Source organism: Rhopilema esculentum, chromosome 14 (assembly GCF_057945365.1).
Source record: "Rhopilema esculentum isolate cy_ngs chromosome 14, ASM5794536v1, whole genome shotgun sequence".
Taxonomy (NCBI): domain Eukaryota; kingdom Metazoa; phylum Cnidaria; class Scyphozoa; order Rhizostomeae; family Rhizostomatidae; genus Rhopilema; species Rhopilema esculentum.
Genome location: NC_142828.1, coordinates 2,373,000 through 2,387,611, shown reverse-complemented (window position 1 = coordinate 2,387,611; position 14,612 = coordinate 2,373,000). Strand labels below are relative to the sequence as shown.

General features: G+C 36.9%; 1 protein-coding gene across 2 annotated transcripts in view; it reads right to left on the bottom strand.

The window, feature by feature from the left end:
* LOC135695886 (uncharacterized) overlaps positions 1 to 13,945 on the bottom strand; it is a 72,075-nt gene extending 58,130 nt beyond the window's left edge. Inside the window, exons 1-6 of one of the 2 annotated variants that reach the window (XM_065215094.2) lie at positions 9,717 to 13,945; positions 6,468 to 6,553; positions 5,051 to 5,209; positions 3,832 to 4,193; positions 2,113 to 2,281; positions 753 to 995 (exon numbers count right to left, since the gene is read on the bottom strand). In XM_065215094.2, coding sequence (XP_065071166.2) covers positions 753 to 995; positions 2,113 to 2,281; positions 3,832 to 4,193; positions 5,051 to 5,209; positions 6,468 to 6,549 — 1,015 coding nt within the window. In that variant the 5' untranslated portion in view covers positions 6,550 to 6,553; positions 9,717 to 13,945. The remainder of the gene's footprint in view (positions 1 to 752; positions 996 to 2,112; positions 2,282 to 3,831; positions 4,194 to 5,050; positions 5,210 to 6,467; positions 6,554 to 9,716) is intronic. The other variant, XM_065215095.2, reaches the window with a different exon arrangement.
* Positions 13,946 to 14,612: the final 667 nt, after the last annotated feature.

Sequence of the window (14,612 nt, the reverse complement as noted above, 5' to 3'; positions counted from 1 at the left end):
TATCTGCTTGTTAGTAAAAGTAAAAGTAATAATAATAGAATTAGTAACAGAAATTCTTTTTCAAAGAAATCATTTTTATTGAATACCTTTCAAATTTACAATTATACGACTCGCTTTTACAGGCATCATATAATTGGCTTATCTGCATTACAATATTCAGAAGTCAATCAGTTCGGGGCTATGCCATGGTTTGTTTCGACGACAGAAGATATAGTAGGTGCAGCGGATAGAAATGTTCATGAGTTTCATCAAGATGGATTTAGTCTGATTTGAGTCAAAACTGAGTTGATGTAGCATGTCGGAGAGAGAGGTGGATGAGGTTCCCAGAATGCCAAGATGCAAAAATATGATTAAGGTGGGATGCCTTAGTTATAAAATTTTTAAAGTTTTTGAAAGCAAGAGTGAATTTTAGAGAACATTTGAATATGGTATTTAGAACATTACTTGGGACATCCTCGAATCGGGGGCCCGTACTTTTCAAAGACAGGTGCCCAAAACTGCCTTCCACCACTTCCTAAAACACTAGACACAGCTGCTGAGACAAACACCAACACAGGTTGGCTGGCATGTTTCTATATCTCGAAATCTAACTAAACCCTCCCCGGTCAAAGTTTTGTCGCATGCATTCTCATAGTAAAGGTGTCATTATTAATCAGGAGGTGTGCAAAATCTCGAGAATACAACTTGCAGTTTGCTGAGGAAGCTATCATTGTAGAAAATGCAGTTTCGAAGGAGAAAATTGAATGAAATACCTTTTAAATGGAAAGCAATGGACAATCCATATTTGCAGAGAGCAGGATCAAACAGACAATCGAAATTTGCTATTGGTTGCGTGTTGGCGAATTTTGTGTCTTGGAACACAGCACCATCTCCACCGTAGTATGATTCTCCTGGGGCTACTATGTTTGTTTGCAATGGCAAGTTTCCACGTTCATCTTCAAAGCTAACAGAACCGCCTTGGCTTGTCACTGTATCCAATTGCCACTGGTGATCAGCTTTAAAGGAGAAGATTAAATTAAAGTCAGCTTATTCAAAATCATTTCATTTCATTTTTAATTATTTACACAGGGTAAAGCTATCAACTACATGCATAAATTGCTTTCCAAGCTGCCCTGTACAAAGAAAACGATAAACGCTAAAATTTAAAAATACAGATATACAGAGGGGACGTGCTGGGTGGGATGTCCGAGCTGCGGTGTGGGTATCGGGAGGGCTGTGCGAGCTGTAGTGTGGGTGCTAGGAAGAAGAATTTCCTGAAATTTCCTTGCCTATGTAAGAGGATGTAAAGATTGGCATCATGGAGGAAATAATCTTGCATTGAATTTCTCTCACTATTTCCATGTTCTTCCTACGGTATTGACCAATCAGCTGACAGGATTCTGACAGCAAACCCGTTTAATAACTAAAAATTAGGTCCATTTTGACCTTATATGTGTGCTTTTACCACACTGTCAACGAAAAACATTACAAGCCTCTAGAACAAGGATTTTTGGCTAATATTGTTATCAAATTAGGACTTCAGTTTCAACAACATTGTGTCGTGATGTTATTGTTATGAAGACATTGGCTTCTGAGTTAACCGAGAAACATATGGCAGCCCTTATAAATTGCTTGGATGCTATTCACTGGTGTTGTGGTAACAGTGGTGTTTGATAGATTATTGCTAAAAAACATCAGAAAAATGATTCCCTTTAAAAAAGGCACTGTAAACAAACGTACACCAATTAAAGGACATACCGTTTCTGTACATTGCGAAAAACCTTAATTGTATGTACATGCAGAACTTCGACAAAAGTTAATGCTTTTTATCAAAAAAATTATATTGTCGAGCAGCATGAAATATGAAATATACGAAATATGTAAAAATTTTAACTTTCGCTATCCGTTGACATTATTAAGCTTTTCACGGCTATCCCTTTATTTAGTTCACCCTAAATAGATAGATTACTGTCATGAGTATTATATAATTTATTTTCTTTGGGAAACTTTGGTTCACATTTACTTCTTTGAGCTTCAATATTTAGCATCTAGGCAGTCTAGGACGAGTCTTTGAAGGTATAACTGCGTGTATTGATAAATATGGAATAGAATGAATGATATATTGCTAAGTACCTTCCATATAGTCAAAACCGCCTAGCTCGCTGGCGAATTCGTAACTCCCACCAGTCAACTGATAAGTGAAAACAATCCTTAATGACTGCGCTCGAAAAGGTTTCAGCTTCCAGCGACACTCGTGGACTATCTTTGAATTTCCATTTGTACCAGTGGAACATTCGAGGATCTAAACATAAAATAGAGGTTACATCAGCACAATTTAAAATCACACTTTGAAATTACCAAACTGAGTATGGAGTTAGCGTTTTAGCTTTGTTGAACCTTTTTAAAATTTGTTAGAATATGCAGGAATGAATTCCCATGTAGAAACGCATGCCAATGCAGAAACGCACGCCAATGCAGAAACGCACGCCAATACAGAAACGCATGCCAATGCAGAAACGCACGCCAATGCAGAAACGCACGCCAATACAGAAACGCATGCCAATACAGAAACGCATGCCAATGCAAAAACGCATGCCAATGCAGAAACGCATACCAATGCAGAAACGCACGCCATGCAGAAACGCATGCCGATTCGGAAAATCATGCCACACCAACACCGCAACCAGCACAGAGCGAGGGTCAATGACGTCAATTACTTAGGCCCCATTCAGGCATCTCGCAAACAGGAAGGAGAACCATCATGGACAAAAACAAAACGGAGAACTTGAAGCAGCATGTAGTAGTGGCCATCGCGTGGCTTTCCTGTTCTATGGACTAGGTAGTATTAGACGCTGAAGTCGACTAACATCAAGAAGGGACATTTAGCACAAATGTAGGTGTAATTGTGAGCACTGCAGAAAAGTTCAAGTGAATTGCTGTTGACCTAGAAGAGTTCGGTGTTGTTTCAGAAACTGTTGAGAGAAATGATAAAGAAGGGAGGAAGAGAATGGTGTTTTGGACATGCTGACTGGATTGAGGGTCTGGTTAGAGCTACAAACAAATTCTATAATGGAAAGCAAAAAAGATGATGCCCCTGCACAAAGTATGGCGATATGATGACTGCAAACTGTTGGCACATCGATATAAATTCACTCCTAGGTCGAATATTTCGAAATACAACACAAGAAAAATTGATGATTTCGAAATTCCTCGGCTTCGTTTTGAATACCGCAAAAAGTCTTTTGGATACCAGGGAGCAAGTACATGGAACGAGATCCCAACACAAATACAAGATTCTGCCTCATTGAGCTCCTTTAAAGTAAGATTGAAGGAGTTCTTGAGGTAGAGCGACGCAAACACGATCCCATAGAAGAGCAGCTTTAGTTGTTTTTTAGTTAACTTGTTAAATAGCTTACAAGGTATTGTGTTTAAATAAGAGTAAATAAATAAATAAATAAATAAATAGATGAATAAATAAATAAATAAATAATAAATAAATAAATAAATAACTAAATAAATAAATAAATAAATAAATAAATAAACAAATAAATAAATAAATAAATAACATGGCGGTCCAAAAGGCAAGTATCGGTGTGATTATGCGAAAAAGATGCTTTTCTTCTTGTTTCTTTCAGCTTCTCTGAAATGTCACAAACTCCTTTGTGCATTTTCATAAAGTTTTAATGTGCCGCTGTGTGCTTATACAAGTATAAATTGCAATAATCCAGTTTGTGATGTTGAGAAGACGCACAATCATGCATGGAAGCATAATGCTTTAGCCGTTTCACCTAACAATTGACATGTCGCAAAATAGTTAACTGTATGCTACAGATATAAGGAATCAATACGAACCTTGGCATATAAGCCATCATCACTGTATCCTTGGATTTGGCCTCTAAAATCACGATAGCTCAGTGCTATTCGCCTTTTGTCGTCGACAGTCCATACCTTGCTAGTTAATATCAAGAACGTCATCTTCTTTGCGCGGAAAAAGTCAACCTGGAAAAAGACCGGAGCAGCTCGTAGTAAAAAAATCGGTATCTGAGTTAACCCTTTCAAGCAGTTTATCACAGCTGCGTGAGTTTCTGCATACTCTTTCAACGTAGTCCATTCGTTTGCGTACAACCTTGGGAAACCGCTGGAATTGGAAACAAATATTTGATTCTGGAGCACAGCACCAGACATCATACCGAGGGGATAGCCGTTGCGTATACCTAATAAAAAAAATAATTACGTTATTCAGCATCGATAAATATATTATACAAAAGCAAAAACAAAGATCTATTAAAAAGACTTTGTAAGGTAATTAGAAGCTCCCTTATAAGTTGACCTGTACACCCTCCTGGAAGTATTTTGCCTCATTACGTTCTCGGACTGCTAGCCACAATAGTTGCAAAAGAAGCGGCTGCAAAGAAACATTGCAAGTGTTATTGGTTGCTCTCCTCACAGCAGGTTTTTGTAGTTAATTAAAAGGGACTTGACATTCACCCCCTTCATAACTGGATAGAATACATGGTTCAACAAGACCGTACGAAAAATCGCTCTTTTATGCCTTTTTCAATGTTTTTAACCTTATTCTAGGTCAATAAAAAATATGTGTCTTGACTTTGTCGAGAGACAATTTATTTGACTACAAGCAAGTTTTAAGAAGGTCCATATTAACTCAAGTTCCAAATCAACTCAGACTAACAAATTTATAGATGTCTGTGATTGATGTACAGTAAAAAGAAGAAGGTCCTAAGTAGGAGCCTTGTGGAAGAGCACATGTGAAACATCAAGGTCAGAGCTGCTAATTTTCCTTACAGCACAGCTTTGGTAGAATGATATTAACAACCCAGCAGAAAAAAGGCAACTTTTGCATTTGAAATGTTCTATCAAAGGACCCTTTGGTGCGTTTTTGTTAAGGTTGATATGTATCATCAACTCTTTGCGAAAGATATGAACCTTCCTATAAAAAATATCTATTTCGAATTGTGAGCCAACCCTGAAAACATAAAAATAACCAATATCAAATTGACAATAAAAATCCACTATGAAAATCACAACACGCAAAGTCTTCATAGGTACTTGCCTGGCATTTTCTGGCCCATGCAGACTTTCTCAACATCTGATCCTGGTTTTTTACAGTATCTAACCTTATCACGAATGGAGCACGCTGTTGCATTATGGCCTCTAAAATTGAACCTTTCGGCGCAGCAACTTCCGTCCTCGATATAGGATAGACAACCATCTAGAAAAGGAATTCCTTTAATCCATAAACTAAAACATTGGTCCATAACAAGCATTTCTTATAACTACACTAAAAGCTGCACGCAAAAAAAGACGTAGGAGAGGGGGTCATGAGGTACAATGTTTCGATTCAAGTTGCTCCCTTCCTTTTCGCATATCTTGTAGACTATATTAGAAATTCGTGACATCAGAAGGAATTTTTTCTAAAAAAGGCTTGAAATAGTGAGAACATTCAGTGATACACCTTGGCCCCGACAGGGGGTCATTACTTTCTCAGACCCCTAAATTGAGCAATTGTTTTTTCTTGTCACTTTTCGACCAGAAGGATTAGTTACGAAGAACAGTTATCTATAGCATCAAAAATGATAACTTTGGCTTCCTCTGCTTTGTTTCTTTGGCTCTTATTATCAAAACTTGTCTTAACCAGTCAAGTTACCTTAATTGATAATCTATCTTTTCTGGCAATTGCCATTGACATGGACATAAACAAAGACATTGTGTATCGCAATAAGAGACACTTTATAGAACAAAGCTTGAAGTATTTTAAGCACGGTGAACATTTTTAAAAAAACATAGACATATATTTGAAATGGAACAGTGCTTGAGGGCTTCCACTTTGACGTCACTATTGAGATCATCATCATCATCATCGTCATCATAAAAAAATTAAATCATCCAAATACATAAATCGTTGAAGGGCCACTCTTACATCAACTACTGACATTATTTGAGTGGTTCTTCTTACAAACATACTTAGCAACGAAAATGGGGTCTGAGCTCTAGGGAGGGAGGCCCCACTCTTCAGAGACTGTGTAAGTTCTCACTTTTTCACAGCCGTCATCATCATAGGCTAAAGCGCCCCAGACAGAAATTCTGAACTTCAAATATGGAAGACACAGTTTAAGATTTTTTAAAAGTTATCACGATTTCCCGCTATGTATGGTCAGACTGGTCGGCCCTACGTCATAGGCTCGGTGTTTAAATGATCTCATAAGACATGTCAGGTGAACATCGACAATTTTTATAAAAACTTTAAAAACTGCTGTAAATAAACTTAATATTGAATTATAATTCGATGCAGATACATCAAAAGCATGCTTTTATCAGGTGCATTCTTTTATCAGAATAATCCTCTTGGCATGGTAATTTGGCAGGCAACACAGTACATTAACGGAAATATAAGAATTTCATGAAAGAACGGTCACTTGAGGGTAAAACTTATACTGAAAACAGAAAAAAAGAAAATGGCGTAAACTAACCGTTCATTGCTGCGGAGACCTTGAAAGACCATATCAGTCCAGTTAAGCAGAGCAGAAGCAACTGGAAATGCATGGTGTACATCCTTCTAGGGTTGAGATAAAAAGTAACGATTGCAAGGTCAGAACTCTTTCTACTTAGACATATGTTTAACTCATATTCCTATGGTCATGTTTTTGTGACCCGTACTTCTAATTTTAAGAACAGCACCCTTGGGCAAGGTGTTTATGGAAATTGTGTTTTTGATCCCCCAGGAGTTATTATGGAAATATTGGATGGGGCGAAAATTAGAGGTAGCGGAAATTAAAGGGTCCTTAAAAAATCTATTTTCTTTAATAGAACCTTAGTTTTTAGGCCCTTCAAGAAAACTTCAAGTTACCATCTTTGCGCGCGTCAAATTTTCATCCTGCGTTGATTGCTTTCATTGTTACAGTTCTTATTTAGCGACTTTCTGGAAAAATATCCATACTGAGAAGCACAGTTTATTTCAAATCTTAGCAATTTCTCAGAATTGACACTAGGTACATCGAGATTCATTTTTAAATTAAAGGGGCGAAAATTAAAGGGAGCGAGCTTGTGCACAAAAGAGGACGAAAATTAAAGGGGCGAAAATTAAAGGGAACCAAAATTGAAGGTAGGCTAAATTTGAAGGGACTAAGTTACTGTAGAGTTCCAAAGTGATGACGTCACAAATGTCTTTTTCAAATTTTTGCATTTTGACTAATAAGCAAAAACATTATAAAATGCTTCTAAATGTGCAAAATCAGTTAAATGAGATACGAATTGGCTGAGTGAGGTATAGCCACTCGAGCACAGGCTCTTTCCCCATAAACCTCTGAAAGCTGGTCTTGGTTCATAACTTTATGAACCAGGGCAGAATAACAGTAATCCGTTAGCAAACTTCAAATCTTTTTTTGGCCATATCTCGCCCAATTTTGAACATATTTAACTGATTTTGCACATTTAGGGGTAATTTATGTTCTTTCAGATTATGCTGCCAAAATAAAGAACATTGTAAAATAGATTACGTCACACTACGGTACTTTTTAGTTGACGAAAGATGAGAACAAAAATGATGTTTTACTAAATGATTGATTGATGGAATTAAAATTTTGCAAAAAATCATGAAACATCATGAAACATGTTATCCAAACGAATGAACATGTTTTATGCAAAATGTTGGATGATGCTTTATGCCGATGCTGTTTCGTTATGCCAGGGCTTCACTGGTAGCAGAATATGAAATCCCACCTGTCAATCAGGACATTGAGAGACGCGGTATTTGCGGTGAAGAAATGAACTGGTGGAATAATGTCGGGAAATTTGAATTGAATATCAAAACAGCTGTTCAAGAAAGATGTCAGAATGTCAAAGTTGTTATTCTCTGCTTGGATGGGGGCAATGGTTGAAAAAATTATAAGAAATAAATGCAAACTAGCACTGCTAGTGTTGTGTGAAAAATTGATTAGCAAACAGGCTTTAACGTCTTAAGCCGATAGCTGATCCAGTGACTGACAAACTGAAAATCAAAATTTTTAGAGGCAATCGCATCTTGATTTAATTAAAAACTTCCTGGTGAACTTCAAGGGAAAAGAGTAGAGAGAAGTGAGGCTACTATTTTTACAGCAGATGGTTTAAAACCATAGGGGCTAAGAGCGGTTTATCAGAAAAGAATATAGTGCAGGTATAACAGAAGGCATCAATGGAAATAAAACGAGACAACGATTGGTAAGAAATGCAAACAAAGGTTTTTAAGAAAAGAAAATTTATATTGATCTAAAATTCGTTTGGCAAATCTATCACTTTAACATTCTTGAGGATTAAGTAGACATCTATGACCACTGTGTGGCAGTGTTTTTTTTATCAGAATATCGTTTTAGTGGTACAAAATTCAAGGCTACATCAAGCAGCATTGCCATAATAAAAACTTCTTCTGACTTTTAAGCAAAAGTTACCAGGCTTCATTTGCTATGTAGACGATACTTTTATAATCTTCTAGTCTTTTACAATCTTTTATAATCTTCGAAGGAGTCTAGGCATGAGAATTTTAATCAAAACTCGAGGCTATTACTCTGTCAATAAAGCTGCCTTCTAACAAAGAAACGGATTAGTTTTGATGACCCATGTTACTCTGAATTCATTTCTCAAAGAATGATTAAAGAACCATTGTCTTTATGTTAAACAATTTCCAAAATAAAGCTATGCATATTCGAATAGACTTCCGAAGGTATGACGTCATAAAATCTATTTGTAGAATATTTCAGGTTGTTTTGTCAAAATTGAAAAATAAATTATCAAAGAAGAGTTTTGTGACGTTTTCAGTTCAGAACACTTTCTTGGAGAGCTTTTCTTAGATCTTTAGACAATACGGCATTAATCTCATCGAGACAAGTTACGGTGGTGCTTGTAAACAACTGAAAGGGTTTGTTAAAAAGCATTAACAGAATTGGCAGCATGACATGGTTGGTAGAGATATCCGATTGAGCTTTAGAGGAAATTTCTGTTAATGTACTGTCAGAAAAGGAATTGTACTGTCAGAGCTAGGTAAAGAGAGATCAATTGAAATAACTTCGTGGGATATCGAGATAGGAGCATAAACACGCAAATCAGAGCAGACATGGCAACGCGTCGGAAATCGAGAACTGTTTGCAAAATTGGCGACGGCAATCTTTGATTTGAATGTGCTATAGATAGTTGAAAGGAACAGAGAACGGCTTTACGTTCGTGGAGAAGAGAACATCCAGTATACATATATTCCATATATAAAATGTTAATAAGATTGCAGCGGTGATACGAGGTGAGCAAGGTTGCAGTGACGTATAGGATCTCCTTGTCTTCTAAATGAGAAGATCTATCCCCAACTAGAACATTTTCAGACGAGAAACTCTAATCTAGATATTTCTCTACCTGGATTTTTTGTATATCGTGTACAGAAATATCAATTATCCTCAAGAGCTAGCAAGGATTGAGGAGGTTACTTCGGTAACTCAAAAAATACAAGCGAAATCTTTTTACATAAAGACAAAAGAGTTTCTACGAATCACCTTTTGAGAAATCGAAAGTAAAGTAGCCAAAACAGATCCGCGAAAGATAGTTGCTTTTTGCGATATTTGAAAGATACTGTTTTCTAAAAGAAAGGCGATACGATACATTTTTATTCCATACCAGATCAGATCAATCAAAATAAGTCATATGTAGATCAAAATGATAACATTTCAAAGGCTCTAGATACATTAGAAATTACATCTTACCTTTGGATGATTTGGCAAGGGTTATTGCGTATTTACATCAGTTGATTTTGATGTGAAGACAACGGCTTTCGAACTTTACGAACAATGCTGCCAAGATGTGAAGGAAATAGACTTAGAAAATATTTGTCAAACGGCATCAAATATTCATATTACCATGAATGTCTTTTTGATTGTATGAACGACATCAAATAAGTATTATATTACTGAGTGCAGAAACCTGCCAGAGCTATTCAGTACAAAAAGATGTTCGAATGCATAAAAATTCTTAGTGGCCTAGAGTTTGTATCTTTTTCCACTTCGATTCAGCTTCCTTAGCAATAAGAAAGTGCTTGAAAGCAAACCGATATTCATGAAGCCAGATCCAATTTTGACCCACGCCCATTTGTATCTAAGGGCGTGTGGAGGAGCGAAAGATAACAAAATGCAATACACCTGATTTCTATTCAGTGCATTAAGTCTGATTTCCATTCAGTGTTTTTTTCCCAGCTACGACATTTTGCAGGCGCTAAAAGTGCCTGCACAAGATAAAAAACGGCTGCAGTAAATAACAGAGTTTTACAGTCAAAACGATTCGAGGCGTTGCTTCGATTTCGCCTGTGTTGAAGAAATAAAAAAAATTAAAAAGGCAGAAAAAGTGATTCTGGGTTAGAGGAATTTTTAGTGAAAGCGAAAAACAACGGGAGTTTTACTTTATTGTAGAGGGAATAAGACACTTTTACCGAGAATACTGTTTCCAAATGTTTCAAATGAATCAAACAATCCGGGTAGCCCTATCTATCCTGAAAAGCTCTTTTGAAAAAGTGTAACTTTACCAGCAGATAGGATTTGTGTGTCTCTTCGATACAGCATGAAGCCTGGATGAAGATAGCCTGCGTGCACACTCTGTTGTCAAAATTGAAGTCTGCACGCAGGCTAGGATGAAGAAGGCTTAATGATATGACTCTAACTATCCTTGCTGCATTGGTGCTCTATATAAAAGCATATTAATATACAATCAATGTCAGACAATGGCGCAGTTGGTACGAGATAGCTTAATATACCACTTCGCATCACCGCAAGCTGCATTTATTTGGCTAAAAAATATTAACTCTCAGCAGTTTTGCGTATAGCAAAGATTCTTCTTACAACCATGTTCGAATAACATTTAATACCTCAAAAAGTTACTCTTTAAACTCAAAGCAAGTTTAATCTCATTTGGTATCTGATCAGTGCAAACAGGGCCGCCGAGCGGGAAAAGGGGGGCAAAATTGTCCCGGTGCCTCGAGGACTAGTGGGCCTCATAAAGTAATGAATACCATTTTAAGAAAGGCCGGGAAACTCGGTTAGCCGGGAAACTCGCCTCCGTGTGAACAGGCCCTTAAACGATTGCAAGAAAAGACTGCAAAGAATATTCTAAAATGTGCACCAATTCTCTGCCCGCTTCGTTCATATCTTCATTTGCTAACATCTTCATTGGCTGGAATCTTCATTTGCTAACATTTTCATTTGCTAAAATCTTCATTTGCTAACATTCTTATTTGCTAACATTTTATTTGCAAACTTCTTCATTAGCTAACAGCTTCATATCCTAAAATCTTCATTTGCTAAAATCTTCATTTGCTAAAATCTTCATTTGCTAAAATCTTCATTTGCTAACTTCTTCATTTGCTAACTTCTTCATTTGCTAACTTCTTCATTTGCTAACTTCTTAATTTGCTAACTTCTTTATTTGCTAACATCTTCATGTTGATAACACGCTAGGATAAAGAGATGAGTTTAATGAAGCAGAGAATTCAACTGTTTACGACAATTCTTATTGGTTGAGTAACATAGTTTAATATTATAAATTAATTCGTGCAAAATATCTTTTACAGATGATAAGTACAGACAAATTTTATGGCCTATTTGGGTAACGCCTGTGCATAAACAGAACTTAAACATACCATTTTTCCAAAAACTTTGGCAATCTTGTTCCATGTATTGCTTTTTTTGCCTTCTTCTTTATATGAGCCAAGGCTTATGTTCCATAAGCAAGATTTTTCTCCCACTCAAATTATAACAAACGTCTTTGTGAAACTCTAGGCTCACTTCAGTTGCATTGGCATCCACAGGCTCTACTTCTGTTGCAGAAGTATTGAGGGGAAGTGGATTGGTAACATATTGTTTGAGCACTCAAACCTGCCTTGGTTGTAATGAAGAGTTCTTCCATCGCAATCTGCGCCACCATGCTGCTTCGATAAGTAAATAGTGATCTGCCCTGGTGATTGATCGCAAAAGAGGAAGAGCTCACCAAGGTAAAACAAGCTTCTACTTTTGAGGTCATCGCCCACTTCAAACCCTAGAGGCATTTCCAGATAGAGGATCGACTGCAAAATATCGTGCGTGCGATAACTTTACTTCACGTCTCGTACAAATCGGTTCAAAGTAAAAAGCCCAATAGATATTCGTGTTACAAAGAAGTTGGGCCGCTAGTATTGGTTCATATAAGGGGTTAAGATAAAAAAAGATCAATGCCATTGGAAAACAAGGGGGAAACTTAAAGAAAAAGTAAGGCTCTTCAATGTGAAGGTCAAAGCGTTCAATTTGTTTTCCAGTTTGTGACAGTTACGTAGTTAGAAGCACTGATTGGAAAAAAGTGTAAATAAGGAACTGGATCTGAGGATTTTTCATCTTTCGTAGAATTTCCAACAAGGCAAACGCATATTGTGTGAGAAGGAGGAACAAACGTATATTCCTACGGCTTGTGTGAGTCCATAAAACTCATCAGCAGCTCTGTGCCTAAAAATGTCATCCTTGCATGTTTTACAGTGCAAGGAGAGCCCTTCCATTCATTCAAAAGTTTGCGTCCCTATTACAACTCCTAGCACCATACAAAAGAGTTTCGTTAATTATGAGTTTACGTGTTAATGTGATTCTGGCTATGTAGGATGCACAATCAAAAACTTAAGGATAGAATAGAACAGCGTGCTCCTGTGTTACATAAGAAACTAAACGTGAGAGAACAACATCCACGGTGTTGCAGATCTAAAACTTGTGACTCTGCCATTAGGCAGCCAGGTTGTGCAAAAATGTATAATTGCGACATGCTTCGGATAATTGACAGAGTCCAGTCCCCTTTCCATCTAGCAGTTACATACAGAAAAAATAAAAAAACCGCTATTCTGCAGAGAGAAGTTGTTCGAGTTTTACTTTTGGACACCATTGGTAACAATACCAATACGCAAGCGGCACTGATTGGGCAACCTTAACACAGTCATGTGCTCGCATTTCTGATTGGCCAATTTCGATCCACAACTGGGTGTACATGTTTCCTGGTCTTGAGTCTTCAATCTATGTTTTCTGTTCTGAAGAGTGACAGGCAAAAGCTTTAGCATATTTTGGAATGCTTGCCTTATTCAAAGCCGTTTTAGAAACTTCATCCCGGGTTGAGTTCAACATGGGCTGAGATCTTATTCCGTATCCTAATTAACTAGCAACTCTTTTTACGGCTTGACATCAGGTCACGCTGTACGATCATAATTGGTTATCCGGCATACAATTAAAGAACCGACATTTAAATGAGCCAAGCTGTTGATATACCATGAACCGCAACTTTGTTTTGCGGCTTGATATCGATTAGCTACCGCTTTTAAAATATTTGGAAATTTGGTAAACAGGTCAAACATATTCCATAGTTTTTAGTATGACCCGTCAAACTGGTCAATGTCCGTTGCTTATTCCAACGATTGGAAGAGAAGCTGGTCATTTTCACCTAGTTTAGGCGGATTTAGGGGGGCAACTAGGGGCAGTTGCCCGTCCTTCACTGAGTTGAAGCAAGTCTGGCGCCTCTTTTTCGGAAACTGTGCGCCCCTTTTGAAGAATGAGAATCAGGTTTCTGAGACTTAAATGTTAATTTACTTCAAGGATTACCTCAAAAAATTCAACAAATATTGTGAAAATCCCCTTACAAGGTGAATGGAGAACCTTCTATCAGTAGTTAGGGTCTGAAATTGTTGTGTAAAGCGTACAGTCATCGCCAATTTCTCAAAATTTTTCAACTTCCCCACTACCAACTGCCCCTTCTTCAAATTTGCTCTGGATCCGCCCCTGTTTTCACCATCCAAGTTATTTTGGAGCTCTGACAACACGGTATGTAAATCTTGACGTTACCGTACAGGCGATAGAGGTCATGTTTATCAACCATAACATAAGATAAGATAAGATAAGATAAGATAAGATAAGATAACATAACATAACATAACATAACATAACATAACATAACATAACATAACATAACATAACATAACATAACAAACATAACATAACATAACATAACATAACACAACACAACATAACATAGCATAACATAACATAACATAACATAGCATAACATAACATAGCAAAACATAACATAACATAGCATAACATAACATAGCATAACAAAACATAACATAACATAGCATAACATAACATAAAATAACATAACATAACAAAGCATAACATAACATAACATAACATAACATAACATAACATAACATAGCATAACATAACATAGCATAGCATAACATAACATAACATAACATAACATCGCATAGCATAACATAATTTTGCATCCCTGTAAAGTTTTACTCGTTTCCGTCTTGCAAAAAAAGATAAAGTAATCAAATCGAGAATATGATCCAATGAGAGTCAAAGAGAGAACAGCAAGTAAACTCGGGTCGTGAACCAATTACTGCCAAACAAAGATAAAATCGCAAACAGAAAAGTTCACCAAAGTTCTTTGTTAATTCAGAATTCATAGGAGCATCATTATATGATAAAGAATTACGAGAAAGGAAACCTTTATTGACACAAAAAAACTTAAACGGAGATTCCGATGGAAGGGGGCAGCCCCTTCAAGGACCAAAATTATCATTAACTTCTGGAACCTTTTTGTCG